Consider the following 18,419-nt stretch of genomic DNA (forward strand, 5'->3'; position numbering starts at 1 on the left):
TGCCATTAAATGTAGGTTTCCTAGTGAAGGGAAGGGCTGGATTCACTACCGTACGCAACTGCGAATATGCACGCGATCGGCCGATTAGTTCACACAGCGCATGCGTAGGCATCATAGTGCGCGACCCGGCTGCTGCGATGGGGACTGCGATCGCATAGGCTACACAGACCCATCGCAGAGTGATTGGCAGGAAGTGCCGTTGGCCAATGCATTCGCATAAATTAGCCACTGCGATGCCATACGCAGTCTGAGGTCTCATAACATGTGTGGTTGTTACCGATTTCTGAGTAAGGTCAAGCTTGTGCAAGTGTGCGTGCGTGAGGCTGTGATGGTACTGGATTGTACCAATGGTTTAGTTATTCTGCTAAGTATTACGGATGTGCGCAATGTAAAGTGGCCGTCCTTATGTAGTGCTGAGTTTGCATTGCGATCGCACTGGATTAGCTTACTATCGCATTTGTACTGCGTGCGTACGCAATATTGCGATCCATAGTGAATCAGGCCCTAAGTCAAGGAATTGGTCTACAGCAAAATTGTACAATAACTGAAAATGGTGCCTTGTTGTATTATGCAATAAATGTTTTTTTGAAAAAAAAAACAGTTACCCCTCTAATTTACACAGAGGGCCTGATTCTGACCCAGTCGCAAGCGATGTGCGCTCGCAACCGGGTCGATGATGGGGCAGTGCGCATGCGCACGACGGAGCCGGCTCCATTGTGCACATGCGCGAGACCCGGATAGCAACGAGCAATCCGTCCCCTTTGGTGGGCGGGTCGGGGGGGTGGCTGCCCAGACGGAGGCGTTCCCATGGGAACGCCTACCATCTGGGGCCGGCCCCACTGACATCACAAGTGATGTCAGTGGGAGAGCTTTCAGCTCTGTTAGAGCCGAAAGCTCTCTGGGGCTTGCGGCAACGAGACCCTACCACAAGGGTCTCGTCGCAAGCCCGATGGTCGCGATGGTCTTGACCATCGCGACTATCTTCCTGGCCACTCGCTATAGCTGTGGGTGGTTTCAATAAGCCTCATACTGTCATTCTGGCTGTTGGCCATCGACACTGTGATTATGATAAAGTAGCTTAACACACAAAGACAGTAAGAGATCAGACAAATAAATTAAACTCTGATGTAAGATTTTCCTTCATGAAAGCATGACGTGTACATTCAATGTAAACAATTACTGATACTGTACCTGCTGTCTTCGATGTACGTCCAGTACTGACTGAGGTCATCACAGTTACGATGTGCCAGAAGTACCTCACTGCCTGCATGAAATTCTGCCACTCCTAATACCAGATCTGGAAGTACAGAATTAATTAGCTGTCCATCTACATATTCAAATTGCTGCTGGTGGATCTGTTTCCATTTTTTAGGATACCTGTGAAAAAAACAAGGTTGTTTAAATAGTTGAACTGAAATTATTACATTGTAGTATATGCAACACAATATAATGCTGGCAAAGGTCTTTGTATTATATCCGATTATATTACGTATGAGACCGCACTGTTCACAAACTAAAGACCTCAGACAATTAAACTGTCCAATTCTGCATTGTGAAAGGTATATCTTATGAGACAGTCACCAAACTAAATCTGTGACACAGCACATAATTACTTGTAACTCATGACTCCTGCAGCACTGGGTACTAAATTGGATATTAATAATCTGTATCTCCAGACTTTACAATACTATTGCAAGGCAGTGAGAGACTTAGGTTTTAAGCTACAGGTTTAGAACTCCCCTAGATGGTTGAGGGTGGGGTGTTGTCCCAAAACAGATTACTTTATACCACCACACAGACGGTGGTAACAGGACAGCAGTGAGCCCTGTTCCGCCCCTATACCCGTGACAACATGATGCCACACTTAGGGGGTAGGGCCACCTAATCTGGGAAGTAGAGCCCTAGAGCTCTACACGCTACAGGATTCCTGCCTGGAGCAACCCTTAGATTCTCCAGGCAGCTCTGCAGTAGCAATCAGTGGCTGCAGGGTGCCGTACCAGGCAACTTGCAAGTCACATGTGGGTACAGTGGAGCAGCGATGATGCCAACCCCAGGGACCAGCTCCCTGTGTGATGGCACAGCTTGAACACCTCTAGTTGTGGCCCTAGCTGCATCACCAGCGTGGGGGCACATTGGTATATGTAAACTGGTGTTTCTGTGTGGCATAATGTGAACTGGGGCACTACGGTGTATTTAACACATTTGAGGTGCTGGGGGAGTATTTATTATTATTATTCTTTATTTATATGGTGCAAGAAGGGGTCCGCAGTGCCTTACCAAGTACAAAAACAGTATGAATAAAAATACGAACGAAAGTGACTTCAGGTGCATACACACGGTACGTTATCTATGAACGATATGAACGATAACGTTCAACAATAAATCGTCCATATCCTTCATTTTTATGCAGCAAACCAACGATGCGCGTTCCCGCATGGACGATAACGATATCTATAGCCGTCCGTATATGCAGGCCAACCTGGACGATTTCATCACGATGTGCCTGTTCAGAGATGTGGCAGGATGACCTCACTGAAAGACATCCATCAGTGTGTACACACAATATCGTTTGTCCTGCACTACAGAAAATTAAAGGGAAATCTTCCAGCGATATCTTTCACTGAACAGATCGTACCGTGTGTACGCAGCTTTACAATACAGAACATTGCAGAACATGAACATGAGCAGTCATAATACTCAAAAAAGCAGTAGGGTGGCAGAACCCAAAGGCTGGGTGCCGTTGTAAGCATTGGGGAGGAGATGATGGTAGAATTGAGGGAAGGAAAAGCATATGAGAGAAGAGGGTCCTGCTCGTGAGAGTTTACAGTCTAAAGTTTACAGTCTACACATCATACTTTCTAATAACACCGCCAGTATTTCATATTGCCAATTATATTGGTAAGGGTCCCCTCAAGTTAGTTGCCCATGGAATATGGTACAACTAGGGCTGCAATGTGCCTTGGGTGCACACACCTAGTCAGACGTACGACCCTTACCCACAACTGCTTCATATTTGGATGGCGTCCTTGACTGGGAGTGTGGCACTTAGATTTGACATCATTGCCAGCGTTATACGGACATGGAGGAGGAGCAGCCGTCTGCAGTTTCATAAGTAAAAAGCTCCTTCGTGATGGGTCGGCGCACTTTTTTGGGGTTGGCGTAGGGCATTAAACCACACGTGAGTAACACCATGCCACTCATGCAATGTTTTAGGCACTTCCTAACCATTGGCACCCTAGACAACTGCTGGTAGAACAGGGCCCTTGATATACCTGTACCATAATGTCCCTACCAATGGGTAGCAATTCAGGAATAAATGGGTCATTGCACTCTGAAGGGAGCATAGATCAGTAGCTGCTTGAGCCTGAAGGTGGCAAGTAGGAGGGATGATAATCATAATTATCAGCACCAAAGGTGATCCATTCTGTGTAGCGCTTATATCAGAATATTTTTTACGCTGCCCCTCTGTGGAATAAACGACTCGCCTGATTGGGTGGTATTGCCAATTTTCAAAGACCAGGGGCTGGCTAGCAACCTCCAGCCTGGGGGGCAATCACAAGCAAGTGTCCTTAGCTTTCTACCAGCAAACTGCAACTGAAAACTGGTCATGACAAATAACCTGTAGTTGTGGTTTGGAATGGGATTGAAATGCTGGTTCAAATCCTGACAGCAGATGCTCGACAGGATCAAGATCCCCCAAGGGTTTCAGTTGACCAAGGGGAAATCACACCTCACAGGTGAGGGAGGGGTTGGATTCACACACAGAGAGGGCACACAGACCTGACACTCTGAGAGACACACAGACACTCACGGATCTCAACACTCTTCAATGGAGAAACTGTCTCCTTTCCTCCCTGATAAATATACATATATATATATATATATATATATTTATCTCTCTCTCTCTCTCATGGACCTCAATAATGGCATGGTTAATGATTTGTTTAATCATGTAGTAATGGAATGTGTTTGAGGTAGATCACATACCATGGGGTTGTGATGCTTTAGTATTGTATAATTATGTGTTAGTCTATATGTGTATCTGTAGTGATTTGTGTTAACATGCAGTAGATGCTATAGTAGTTCTGTGGTGTTTTGTTCATAGTGGAGTTTTTGTTATAAGTACTATACACTGATATACTCGATTATATGGTTCACCATGTGGTTTAAACAATAGGTTCCATGTGCTTCTTCACCCTCCCCCTATTGAACCAAGCGCTTGGAACAATAGTATGGCCTGGGAATGTTAGGTTTATGGCTGTATTCTAAAAGGATTGTGTGGTTAGAATTAAGATGGAACAGTTTGATAGTTTTTTTACCTTATGATATATTATAAATATTATGGAATCTGTAGAATGTTTCAGTTTGATGTCAGCTGGTGATTGTGGTTTGTTGAAGGAGAATGGCGCCTGCCATGTGCTTTTCCCTTTGGTGATAAGGCCTTGAACCATGTGCTTGATTCAATAAGGGTTGTGAATTACTAATATTGTGATCGTAGTTATAATCCTAGACTTAAACTGGTGTAATCGATTTGTATAGTTCAAATAGGCTTGTTATAATTAATAACCGTGTGTGGAATGGAGCCTGCAGTTTGTGATTCTTCACCCTCCCCCTATTGAACCATGTGCTTGGAACAATAGTATAGCCTGGGATGCATAGAGGTGTTATATTCTTGTGGTTTAGCTGTAATATGGTGTTATTTAGGAGACATTAAGATGGAATCATTAAATTGTAATAGGCTCAAATACTATACATTGTTTCATAGCTATACCTTAGGACTTGAACCATGTGCTTGATTCAATAAGGGTTGTGTGTATAATGTGATATTTGGATGGATGCGATTGTATGATTCAAATAGTTTTGTTATCGTGAGAGATGAATTTGGAATGGCGTCGGTAGTTTGCTAATATGGCCGCCACCATGTGGTTTAAACAATACAATTCATGCTTATCCTCCTCCCCGCCATTGAATCATGTGCTAAACAATAGCATGGCCTAGGAAGTATAGGCATGTGAATACTAAAGATGGCCGACAACGTGCCATGTGGTTTCCCATCCCCCTTACATTTCTCTGCATATATGTATACCATACTTGCCTACTTTTGAAAAAGCATTTCAGGGAGATTGTAAAAAGTGACACCTATGAGCGCGGTGGTAAAGTGGACTGTACTGCTACATCTGAGAGATGTGCCATAAAATGTAATTACATCCAAATGTAAATGAGCCCCAAAGTAGTCAGTAAGATCTGTGTGTTGATGAAAACACACTGATACTTCATAGAAAATGCATGTAGCCATAGGGATCATTGTGCCTTATAACCAATGCAGGGAAATGATACTAATGATCCCATTTGAATGTATATATTTCTGGGGTTTTTTATATAACAGTGTCATAATGAGGGTAAGCTGAAATCAGGGAGATTGCTAGCCTCTTCAGGGAGACAGGGAGATTGCTACAATTTCAGGAAGTCTCCCTGACAATCAGGGAGAGATGGCAAGTATGATACATAAACACACCTACCCCCTCCTACCCACCCCTTTGTGAATACTAAAGATGGCCGACAACGTGCCATGCGGTCTCCCTACCCCCTTACATTTCTCTGCATACCTGTATACACACACCCAGGGCCGGCTCTAGGGGTGTTTGACCTGAGCGGTCGCACGGGGGCGCCACCCATAGAGGGCACACCCTTCCCCAACATCCCGATTTCAGCGGGACATTACTGTCCCGCTTTTCCACCCGTGGGCCGAAGTGGCCCGTGGGTGGTTAAATCAGGAGGTTGGGGACCCCCACCGCCGCAGCTGGCGGTGCCAGACCCCGGACACTCTGAATGGATGCTGCGCGCATGCGCGCGGCATCCATTCAGTGATGGCAGAGGGCTGGGGGAAGCCCAGCTAGTGAAACTCCCCCCAGCCTGACATTATTTGGAGGCGGACATGTAGGGGGCGTGGCCTATGTTAATTAGGCCACCCCCCTATTTTCGGTCGCGCGCGAAGATAGGGCGCTCTGGAGGGGGCCGGCACAGGATGCCCCAACCCCTGGAGCCGGCACTGCACACACCCCCCCTCCCCCTTGTAAATACTAAAGATGGCCGACAACGTGCCATGCGGACTCCCATCCCCCCCTTAAGTGTTATTTTAGATGAATGTGCCCCAACAGTCATTTATAGATATAGTATCAGCGGTGCTTCGGAAATAACTCTTATCCCCTATGAACATACATAATCAAAGCACAACATACACACACACACCTCCCACTATAGCAACCGGCTTGAATTCTCTTTGTTTATCTCTCTCTGTAATTATCTCTGTATATCTTACATTGTATTTAAAACAAATAATACTGTTTTATGATATACTGTACTGTATGTGAACTTTATCAGCATCTATTTGTTTGATATATAAATACAGTTTTACTTTAGTACATCTGGTGTGCAATGTCTTATTGAAATTAAATTATCCTAATGATTCAAAGGTATATAAATTTGGGTAAAACTTTTGCGAGTTAAGATATTAATTATAATCTGTTAATAAAGAATAAAAATAGACATATGAGATTAAAACAGGTAACTGTAGGTACTAACTAGGGGTGAGCGGGTTCGGATTTCTGAAATCCGAACCCCCCCGAACCCCCCCGATCCGAGTCTGATCCGAGTCAGGCTCGACTTTTCCCGCCTGACTCGGATCTGAAATCGAGGCAAAACGTCATCATCCCGCCTTCCGAGTCTCGCGGGTTTTGGATCCTATATAAGGTACCCGCGTCGGCGCCATTTTCTCACTCAGCTGTGGACAGTGAAGAGGGAGGGTGGGAGTTAGGGCTGTGTAGTGTAGTGTAGTGTAGTGCTGCTGTTGTCCACTACTTCAAAGTCCATAGGGGCTGGCTGTGTTGTGCTGTGCTGCTGTTGTTAATAGGGGCTGTGTCCACTACTTCAAAGTCCATAGGGGCTGGCTGGACTGTGTTGTGCAGTCAGTTCTCCATAGGGGCTGTGTCCACTCCAAAGTCCTGTGCAGTGTCCCAGTCCTAAAGGAGTGCTGTAGTGTTGTCCAGGGGGTGCTCTGTCCATCAGGGGTGCTCCCCCCAAGTGCTAAAAAAATAATATATTTTCTGTGTTTGTGAATTGTGTGCGCAGTAGCCGCACGTGCATCAACAAAGTAGTGCCAAGCGTGCGCCTGTGTCATAAGTAAAGGGCCGGCTGGCTTGACCGTTAAAGGGTGCTGTAACCCCCGAAAGTACACTCCAGTCCAAACCAAAAAAAAAATTATTTTCTGTGTTTGTGAATTGTGTGCGCAGTAGCCGCACGTGCATCAACAAAGTAGTGCCAAGAGTGCGCCTGTGTCATAAGTAAAGGGCCGGCTGGCTTGACCGTTAAGGGTGCTGTAACCCCCGAAAGTACACTCCAGTCCAAACCAAAAAAAAAATTATTTTCTGTGTTTGTGAATTGTGTGCGCAGTAGCCGCACGTGCATCAACAAAGTAGTGCCAAGCGTGCGCCTGTGTCATAAGTAAAGGGCCGGCTGGCTTGACCGTTAAAGGGTGCTGTAACCCCCAAAGTACACTCCAGTCCAAACCAAAAAAAAAATTATTTTCTGTGTTTGTGAATTGTGTGCGCAGTAGCCGCACGTGCATCAACAAAGTAGTGCCAAGCGTGCGCCTGTGTCATAAGTAAAGGGCCGGCTGGCTTGACCGTTAAAGGGTGCTGTAACCCCTGAAAGTACACTCCAGTCCAAACCAAAAAAAAAATTATTTTCTGTGTTTAGCCGCACGTATATATCAAATCGATATAACATAAATGGAGGACCAAACTTTCTCCGATAAAAATAAAATAGAGAAAGATCAAGAACCACTTCCTCCTAGTGCTGAAGCTGCTGCCACTAGTCATGACATAGACGATAACATGCCATCAACGCCGTCTGCCAAGGCCGATGCCCAATGTCATAGTAGAGGGCACATACAATCCCAAATGGCAAAGTTCAGGAAAATGACCTTGAAAAAGACATTTAAATCAGCTGAAGAGAAACGTAAACTTGCCAATATGCCATTTACGACACGGAGTGGCAAGGAACGGTTAAGGTCGATCCCTAGTATGTTCATGACTAGTGGTTCAGCTTCACATGACGATGGAAGCCCTCCTCCCACTAAAAAAATCAAAAGAGTTAAGCTGGCAAAAGCACAGCGAAGAACTGTGCTTTCTAAGAAGATATCACAAATCCCCAAGGAGAGTCCAAGTGTGGTGGTGGTTGCGATGCCTGACCTTCCCAGCACTGGACGGGAAGAGGTGGCTCTTTCCACCATTTGCACGCCCCCTGCAAGTGCTGAAAGGAGCACCCACAGTCCACTTGCTGATATGCAAATTGAAGATGTCACTGTTGAAGTACAACAGGATGAGGATACTGGTGTAGCTGGCGCTGAGGAGGAAGTTGGCGAGGAGGATTCTGATGGTGATGTGGTTTGTTTAAATCAGGCTCCGGGGGAGACAGTTGTTGTCCGTGGGATGAAAAAGCCCATCACGGTCATGCCTGGGCAGAAGACCAAACATTCCACCTCTTTGGTCTGGCAATATTTCTATCCAAATCCGGACAACAACTGTCTTGCCATATGTACCATATGTAAAGGTGAAATAAGTAGGGGTAGGGACGTCAACCACCTAGGAACATCCTCCCTTATACGGCACCTGCAGCGCGTTCATAAAAAGTTACTGTCAAGTTCAGAAACTTTGGCTAAGACCGTAAGCAGTCCAGGGACACCTAAATCCCGTTGTCCTGTTGTATCCAAGCGCCTGCAAACCACACCGTCAACTCCCTCCTCGTCAATTTCCTCCTTAGTCAGGATCGGAAGTAGTCCTGCAGGCCATGTCACTGGCATGACTGACTCTCCTATCCGGGATTCCTCTGGAGGATCCTGCATTGCTACGCCTACTGCTGCCGCTGCTGCTGTTGCTGCTGCTGGGAGTCGTTCATCATCCCAGAGAGGAAGTAGGAACACCACTACTTTTACTAAACAATTGACCCTCCAACAGTCCTTAGCGAGGAGGATGAAGTACGACAGCAGTCATCCTGAAGCAAAACGTATAACTGAGGCCTTGACTGCTATGTTGGTGTTAGACGTGCGTCCGGTATCCGCCATTAGTGCAGTGGGATTTAGACAATTGATGGAGGTAGTGTGTCCCCGGTTCCAAATCCCGTCTAGATTCCACTTCACTAGGCAGGCGATACCGAGACTGTACAGAAACGTCAGAAAAAGTGTCCTCAGTGTCCTGAAAAATGCCGTTGTACACAATGTCCACTTAACCACGGACATGTGGACAAGTGGAACAGGGCAGACTAAGGACTATATGACTGTGACAGCCCACTGGGTAGATGTATCACCTTACGCAGCAACAGCAGCAGCGTCACCAGTAGCAGCATCTCAGAAACGCCAGCTCGTTACAAGGCAGGCTACGCTGTGTATCACCGGTTTCAGTAAGAGGCACACCGCCGACAACCTCTTAGAGAAACTGAGGGAAATCATCGCCCAGTGGCTTACCCCACTTAGACTCTCCTGGGGATTTGTGATATCTGACAACGCCACCAATATTGTGCAGGCATTACATCTGGGCAAATTCCAGCACGTCCCATGTTTTGCTCACACAATAAACTTGGTGGTGCAGAATTTTCTGAAAAGCGACAGGGGCGTGCAGGAGACGCTTTGGGTGGCCCGAAAAATTTCTGGCCACTTTCGCCATTCAGCGACTGCGTGCCGAAGACTGGAGCGCCAGCAAACACTCTTGAACCTACCCCGCCATCACCTGAAGCAAGAGGTTGTGACGCGGTGGAACTCAACCCTCTATATGCTTCAGAGGATGGAGGAGCAGCAAAAGGCCATACAAGCCTATACATCCACCTATGACATAGGCAAAGGAGGGGGTATGCACCTGACTCAAGCACAGTGGAGAATGATTTCCGTGTTGTGCAAGGTTCTCCAGCCCTTCGAACTTGCCACACGTGAAGTCAGTTCAGACACAGCCAGCTTGAGTCAGGTCATTCCCCTCATCAGGCTTTTGCAGAAGCAGCTGGAGAAAGTGAAGGAGGAGCTAAGACGGAGCGATTCCGCTCGGCATGTGGGACTTGTGGATGAAGCCCTTCATTCGCTTTGCCAGGATTCCAGGGTGGTCAATCTGTTGAAATCAGACCACTACATTTTGGCCACCGTGCTTGATCCTAGGTTTAAAGCCTATGTGGTGTCTCTCTTTCCGGCCGACACAAGCCTGCAGAGGTGCAAAGACCTGCTGGTGAACACACTGTCAGCTGAAGCGGAACGTGACACGTCAACGGCTCCTTCTTCATTTTCTCCCGCAACTGGGGCTGCCAGGAAAAAACTTAGGTATCCTAAGCAACCCGCTGGCGGTGATGCAGGGCAGGCAGGACCAAGTTTGGACATCTGGTCCGGACTGAAGGACCTGGCAACAATTTCTGACATGTCTACTGTCACTGCATATGATACTGTCACCATTGACAGAATGGTGGAGGATTACATCGGTGACAGCATCCAAGTAGGCATGTCAGACAGTCCATACCTGTACTGGCAGGAAAAAGAGGCAATTTGGAGGCCCCTGTACAAGCTGGCTCTATTTTACCTGAGTTGCCCCCCCTCCAGTGTGTATTCCGAAAGAGTGTTTAGTGCAGCCGGGAACCTTGTCAGCGAAAGGCGTAGGAGGTTGCTTCCACAGAATGTGGAGAAGATGATGTTCATCAAAATGAATTATCAGCTCTTCCAGGGAGACCAGCCTCCAGAAGGTACAGAGGGACCTGTGGTGGTGGATTCAAGTGGGGACGAGTTAATACTTTGTGAGGATGAGGATGTACACACTGAAGAGGGTGAGGAATCGGTGGATGAGGAGGATGAGGATGACATCTTGCCTCCGTAGAGCCAGTTTGTGCAGGGACACATTAATTGCCAGCTTGTTTTGTGGGGGCCCAAACGAACCAATCATTTCAGCCACAGTTGTGTGGCAGACCCTGGCGCTGAAATGATTGATTTGTTAAAGTGTGCATGTCCTGTTTATACAACATAAGGGTGGGTGGGAGGGCCCAAGGACAATTCCATCTTGCACTTCTTTTTTTTCTTTGCATTATGTACAGTTTGGGGCCTAGTTTTTCTAACTGCCATCCTGTCTGCCACTGCAGTGTCACTCCTAGATGGGTCACGTGTTTGTGCCGCCCACTCGTGTCGCTTAGCATAGTCATCCAGCTACCTCGGTGCAACCTTTTGGACATGAAAACACTATTGTGAGGTGTGAGGTGTTCAGAATAGACTGGAAATGAGTGGAAATTAAGGTTATTGAGGTTAATAATAGCATAGGAGCAGAGAAACCAACAAATTCTGTGATTTTAGCTGTTTTTATGCTTTTTTTAAAAAAAATACAGATCCAAAACACAAAACCCAGAACCCAAAACACGGAAGGGTGGTTTTGGCAAAACCAATCCAGATCCAAAACACGAAGAAAGATCCAGATCCAAAACCAAAACACAAAACACGAAAAGTGGCCGGTGCACACCCCTAGTACTAACAAACAAAAGAAGGAAAGAAAATAAATTCACCACCCTTTTACAGTTACAATTTACATTCATGTGTTTTGGTTAGTAACGTCAGACATAACGGCATTCATTTACCAAGTATGTCACTAGTCAACCACCATTATAAATTATAAAAATGATGATTAAAAATATAGTTACAGTACTAAAGTCTCACACAATGGGGGCAATTTAACTACAAGTGAATTGGGTTGCACAAGTCAAAATCATGTCCCAAATTTTTTGTGCGATCGTTTAACGCTGCAGATTTCTTTTTTATGCAAAAATGACATTACATACACTTGGAGGCGTTTAAATAGTAAAATATGGCCAATAAACGCAACTCTGCGCCTGATGCAGATCCGCACGCAAATGCCATCGCCGCTGTGATGTCTCACAGATCACAATTACGAAAATATGCTACTGACTCCGTCCAGGACTTAGAGACGCCAACTGACAGCATCTCACATCCGCCGCTCACGTACAAAACTGGAAACATGGAACGCAGATCAGGCGGCCATCAGCCTTCTGAGTAAGTCTAAGCTGCCGCAGAGACCAGAGACAGCAGGTCTCCAGATACACAGAGGGCTCTCCTGCTGCCAGCAAGAACGCAGTGGCTAATTTATGGACGCCCTGAAAACAGTTTAAACAATCCGACACGTTTCAGTTTTTTTAACCACCCCCCGTTACCTCCCCCAAACGCTGAGTATCTGTCACTCACTTTGCGGGAGAACCCTCTGTGTGCACGTAATCGCAAAACAATGGCTGCACAAGCGCAGAAAGACTTTCGTGCATGCGCAGTGCAGCTTTTGCGCTTGCACAATGGCTAGCAATCACTCAATCTGCGTAAATATCGGCATCGCATGTGATCTGAATAAGGCCCTCTGTCCCCTCCCTATGAAAATAAAAATTCTACCTTTAACCCTTTTCATTAAAAATTATACATCAAATCTGCAACCTCCCTCCCTCATTGAAAATCAGGCCCCAGATCTGACCACACACCTTAATAGATCAAACCGCAGATCAATGGGACAACCCAATCCAAATACTCACTCTGCCTTTGGTCCTTTGTCGTCTCTCCTAACAGCCTCCTGCACCCTGATTGGTGGGTAGCTCCAGCCAACCACCAATCTGTTTGTTGGCCAGAGCTATTCACCACTCAGCATCATGCAGCCAAAGAGCACAGCTGTAAGCTCCATGTGTGACTGGTGGCTGGGAGACATGCAGATAAGGCTGATGGCCCACTATGTGTTTATAATACCGTTGAAGCGGCCCGAAGGGCATCCTCGGACCATCTCCCAGCTGCCATACATGTACCTGCAGCTGGTTGAAGACCCAAAACACTAAAATTTTATTGGCAGACGCCATCTAGCCCCGTGGCCCAGCCCGTCCCTGCACTAGACATGCCCCTGTTATAGGATTATGTTTGCCCAAGTTGATGTCGCTTACTTTCATGTAATTTATCATTGAAATTAATATTTTTATGTGACTTGTGTATATGGGATGTAGTCCCTATCCCAGCTGTCGGGATGCCGGTGCTCAGAATGCCAACGCCGGAATCCCGGCACCATTCAGGATCCCAGCGCCAGCATCCCCAAAGTATGTAGTGGGGTTAGGGGGAGGGTAGAGTTAGGCACTAAGGCATACCTCCCAACTTTTCAGTTTCAGGTTGCGGGACATCTTGAAAAGGGGGTGGAGCTTCACAGAAAAAGGGCAGGGCCTTGCAGAAATGGGGGCGGAGCCTTGCAGCACCGCTGTTCGCGTCACTGTGTGGGGTGTACGGGGGTGCTGGGCTGCCCCCAGGCTCCCCCTGCACTGTGAATAGATGCCATGAGCATTCACAGGGCAGCTATCATCTCCCTGTTTACCCACTGTTCTGCGGTGTGTGCTCCCCCAACTCCCCCCCCCCCCCCACAGTGGGACACTGCGGCCCGCGGATGGGACAGCAGGGTGGTCGCAAAAAAGCAGAACTGTTTCGCTAAATGCGGGACAGTTGGGAGGGTTAGAGTTAGGCACTAGGTTGGAGGCTTAGGCTGCAGGGGGGAGGGTTAGGCTTAGGCTGCGGGGGGGGAGGGTTAGGTTTAGGCTGCGGGGGGGTGGGTTAGGTTTTGGCTGTGGGTAGGGAGGGTTAGGTTTAGGGGTAGGGTTAAGATACTTATCGACAGATGTCAGTATCCTAACCCTGTCAGGATGCCGGCGTTAGGATTTTGACCACCGGGTTCCCCAGCACCGGTATCCCGTACCCAACCCGTTTACTGTATATAAATGATTTATTATTGAATGTTTTTTAAACTCACTGTCAGAGCCAGAATACAATAAGAATGATCCATACTGACCCGGAGTTGATTATCTCTTTATGCTCTTGGTCCTCTTCCAATACAACGCTGCTATCTTCCTCATTATCTGGAGGAATTTGTTGCCACGGATATCTAACGCCTGTGAACAAGGCATCAATTCTCCTGTGAGTCCTTGTGTGAGAATTCCTAGTTGGGATGAAATACAATAGTGATCATTTCAGTTATGTTTTGTGGCTGTATTGAATACATGATTACATTAGATGAAATGATATTTCATACTGAGCGTGGGGGGATAAGAAAAGTCATTGGGAAGAATGGAGGTGAATAAAAATGCTGAAATGTGTTTCACAGAGTGAGAAATAATCAAAGTTTTATCATGTGGGTCTTAAGATTTGCTGCCACCTCACCACAGGACAGGTAAGTATTATGAAGCTTCCCAAGCTCAGTCCTTGAAGCACCCTTACAAGTATATTTACTAAAGTGCAGGTTTATAGAATTGGAGATGTTGCCCAAACACAACCAATCAGAGTCTAGCTATCATCTTCTAGAAGGTGCTAGATAAATGATCAGTAGAATCTGATTGGTTGCTATGGGCAACATCTCCACTTCTAAAAACCTGCACTTTAGTAAAAATATCCCTTAGAGGGAATGTATAGTTTCTGTAATAAACTGAAAATGGAAAAATGGGAAAACATTGTGAATATAAAACGTACAGTCCATGTTTTAAGGATATCCATACTTGAGCACAGATGGTTAAAGCAAACTGAGGTACTTATTAAGTAACCTATGATTAAGCATGGATAGCCTTAAAATCTGGACTCATAGGGGTAAATTTACTAAAGTGAGAGTTTTTAGAAGTGAGTTTTAGAAGAGATGTTGCCCATAGCAACCAACCAGATTCTACTGAACATTTTAACTAGCACTTTATAGAAAATAATAGCTAGAATCTGATTGGTTGCTATGGGCAACATCTCTTCTAAAGCTTACTTCTAAAAACTCTCACTTTAGTAAATATACCCAATCGGGTGCCGTGAGGACCAACTTAGGAAAGACTATGCTATTTAATGCACCACCAATGGTAATTTTGGAATATACAAAGTTCTCTGATCTGTGTGAGTACAGCTCTGCAATGATTAATTGACCAGTTCTCCCAACCGAGCCGATTTCAGAGGGATAGTTCCTATTTGAGGACTCTGCATTGCTGTTACGATCACCAGGCAGATGGGAAGGTATTTCTGTCCACTAATCCTCTGCACAACAGAGCGGCAGTACCGTGCGCACATACCACGGGTACAGGAGCTTTACCAGCACTAGGCTATTTCCAGCACTGGGCACGCCTACTCAATGATGCTCTGATATCGCCACAACCCTCGCTCACTCAGTGATGCAGACATAGCCATGCCGCTAGTCTCAAGATGCCCACCTCCGATGTTGGGAGGAATGCACTGATGTTACCTTTTTACCAGCCCAAACAGAGCCAAAATGGAGATTAAAAAAAAAGACCTTAGCAAAGGTGTTAAATGAATGAAGAATGAGGGGACATCAAGAGTGTGCTTATTATCCCTTTATTTGGTAATATTGCTCTCAAACATCATGAGTTTTGTATTATTGCTATAAACACTGAGATGAGGATGGAGGCAGATGGGGAACTTGCTCATCAGATTGTAGGGAGCACAACATTCCTGTTGGCAGCTTTTATTCCAGCAAAAAGACAGCATTGAGGAAATACATTTGTAGCCAGATTCTGTGACTTATTATCATTAGAATTATTATCCTTTATTTATATGACGCCACCAAGTGTCCATAGCGCCGCACAGAAAAGCAATTAACGTGCATTGAAAACGCAACTACTTCAATATAACAAATGCAAAAAGAACTTTATAACGGGATAGACTACACAACTTACCCAGTGACAATAAAACAATATCACTCAATGACCCGGTGCCCTGGGGGTGGGCAGACAGAAAGGATCACTGACCATGAATGGCACCACACTGGCGGCATGGATAGTGCTGGGAGAGAACAAGAAGGAGGAGGGCCCTGCTTGTTAGAGCTTACAGAGAGGTTGATGTATCAGGCAGTGAAAAGAGTGCTGAAGTTGCCTATAGCAAATTGTAAATACTGGTTGATCCTGCAAAACCGCTTCCTACATTGTGTGTATGCGATGGATCCAAATTAAGCTTTACAAATCTTGCTTTGTTAGATTACTGTACATGGATACAGAGCTGTAACTAAACTTTTTGGTGCCCTGTGCCAGAGAGCATTGGCGCCCCCCTCCCCCACTTTTTAAATAGAGACATAAGATAGTGCACCTGAAAAAGGGCCATGGAAGAGATAGGGGAGGCCAGGAGATGCTGGGGATAAGAGAAGAGGAAGCTACAAGTGAGAATGATAATAAACAGGAAAATTGACAGGGCCAAACAGCGCCCCTCTGCCCTGCGGAGCCCTGTGCCATGGCACAGGCCGCCCTACCCCAGTTACAGCCCTGCATGGCTATATCATATAATATGTACTACAGGTTCACTTGTAGATGACAAAGTGATAGTCTTTGTACTTACACAAATTCGTCTGACTCATTTTCCTCAACAATAGATTCTGCGCTGCACTCTTCAATAACAGGGTCTTCAATGATTGTCTGTACAACGCAGTGATTTACTAACAGTTTTGCTCCAGCAACAATATCACCATTTACCTCCAGAACTAGATCTAGAAGATAAGCAAGATGCTCAGTAAAAGTCAATACAACTACTGTCATAGCAACAGAGATTTTGTGATATGTGGATAAGACTCAGACTCAACGCTACAGTCCACTTTAACAGTTCACAACAGAGAGATAGAGAATCTATCACTTATAAGGACGAGGACCAGAGCCGGAACTAGCACTAGCCAGGAGTAGGCAGCCACCTCGGGCACCACCATGGTTCAGGAGGAATCCTACCGCTGAAGTTGCCAATTGCTGCTCCTCTAGGCTGGAAAGGGGCTGGGAGCCCATCACTAGGGTATGATACAGTAGCCTAGCACCACACTCCGATAGCAGAACATGATGCCTTGCTCCTGCAAGGGGCAGATCATATTGTCCACAGTCCTTTCAGCACTGTTTCAAAGTGTAATAGAGTATATGATTTATACAGTAATTTGGCCAATATTGTTTTACTCCTTTCATCATATTCTTTTATGTTCTGTCTTTCAGCATTGATGCTAATATGCTTATTCATAAAGGCACAAATTGAACACGTTCTATTGTAAAATGCAACAATTCTATTACTGTATTTTGGTCTTATGAAGCTCAAAGTTCCAAAGATAACACTGTAGAAGTGTATTAGTGATACCAGGGGAGTAGCTGGAACTTTGTGGGCCGCATAGCAACATTTGAAAGTTTCCTCTTCCCCCCTTCTAGAGAGACACCTCTCTCTACAGCAGTTGTTCATGTTATGCCCCATAGTAGTGCCCTAGTTCATTTTATGCCTCATAGTAGTGCCCTAGTTCATTTTATACCTCATTGTAGTGCCTTAGTTCATTTTATGCCCCATAGTAGTGCCCTTGTTCATGCTATGCCCCATAGTAGCGCCCTAGTTCATTTTATGCCTCATTGTAGTGCCCTAGTTCATTTTATGCCCCATAGCAGTGCCCTAGTTCATTTTATGCCTCATTGTAGTGCCTTAATTCATTTTATGCCCCATAAGAGTGCCCTTGTTCATTTATGCCCCATAGTAGTGCCTTTGTTCATGCTATGCCCCATAGTAGTGCCCTAGTTCATTTTATGCCTCATAGTAGTGCCTTAGTTAATTTTATTCCCCATAGTAGTGCCCTAGTTTATTTTATGCCCCATAGTAGTGCCCTTGTTCATGCTATGCCCCATAGTAGTGCCCTAGTTCATTTTATATCCCATAGTAGTTCTCTTATTCATTGTATGCCCCATAGTAGTGCCCTAGTTAATTTTATGCCCTAACTGTAGTAATGCCTTAGTTCATTTTATGCCCCATAGCAGTGCCCTAGTTCATTTTATGCCTCATTGTAGTGCCTTAATTCATTTTATGCCCCATAAGAGTGCCCTTGTTCATTTTATGCCCCATAGTAGTGCCTTAGGTCATGCTATGCCCCATAGTAGTGCCCTAGTTCATTTTATGCCTCATAGTAGTCCCTTAGTTAATTTTATTCCCCATAGTAGTGCCCTAGTTTATTTTATGCCCCATAGTAGTGCCCTTGTTCATGCTATGCCCCATAGTAGTGCCCTAGTTCATTTTATATCCCATAGTAGTTCCCTTATTCATGTATGCCCCATAGTAGTGCCATAGTTCATTTTATGCCCTAACTGTAGTAATGCCTTAGTTAATTTTATGCCTCATAGTAGTGCCCTAATTAATTTTACGAACTAGAGTAGTTCCGTAGTTAATGTTATGACACACAGAAGAGCCCTAGTTCACATTATAACACACAAGGGGCCTGATTCAGACCCGGTCGCAAGCGCTGAGTGCTCGCAACCGGGTCGATGGTGGCCCAGAGCGCATGCGTACGACGGAGCCGGCGCCGTCGTGCACATTCGCGAGACCCGACGGGCACTCCGTCGCTCCGGGT

General features: G+C 45.7%; 1 protein-coding gene across 3 annotated transcripts in view; it reads right to left on the minus strand.

The window, feature by feature from the left end:
* Positions 1-18,419, minus strand: part of DCDC1 (doublecortin domain containing 1) — a 533,665-nt gene that overhangs the window by 56,518 nt on the left and 458,728 nt on the right. For all 3 annotated transcript variants that reach the window (XM_088470412.1, XM_088470415.1, XM_088470413.1), the window contains exons 27-29: positions 16,403-16,550; positions 13,884-14,030; positions 1,192-1,377 (exon numbers count right to left, since the gene is read on the minus strand). In XM_088470412.1, the coding sequence (XP_088326538.1) occupies positions 1,192-1,377; positions 13,884-14,030; positions 16,403-16,550 (481 nt within the window). The remainder of the gene's footprint in view (positions 1-1,191; positions 1,378-13,883; positions 14,031-16,402; positions 16,551-18,419) is intronic.

Source organism: Taudactylus pleione, unplaced genomic scaffold (genome assembly GCF_031769625.1).
Source record: "Taudactylus pleione unplaced genomic scaffold, aTauple2 ptg000100l, whole genome shotgun sequence".
NCBI classification, from domain to species: domain Eukaryota; kingdom Metazoa; phylum Chordata; class Amphibia; order Anura; family Myobatrachidae; genus Taudactylus; species Taudactylus pleione.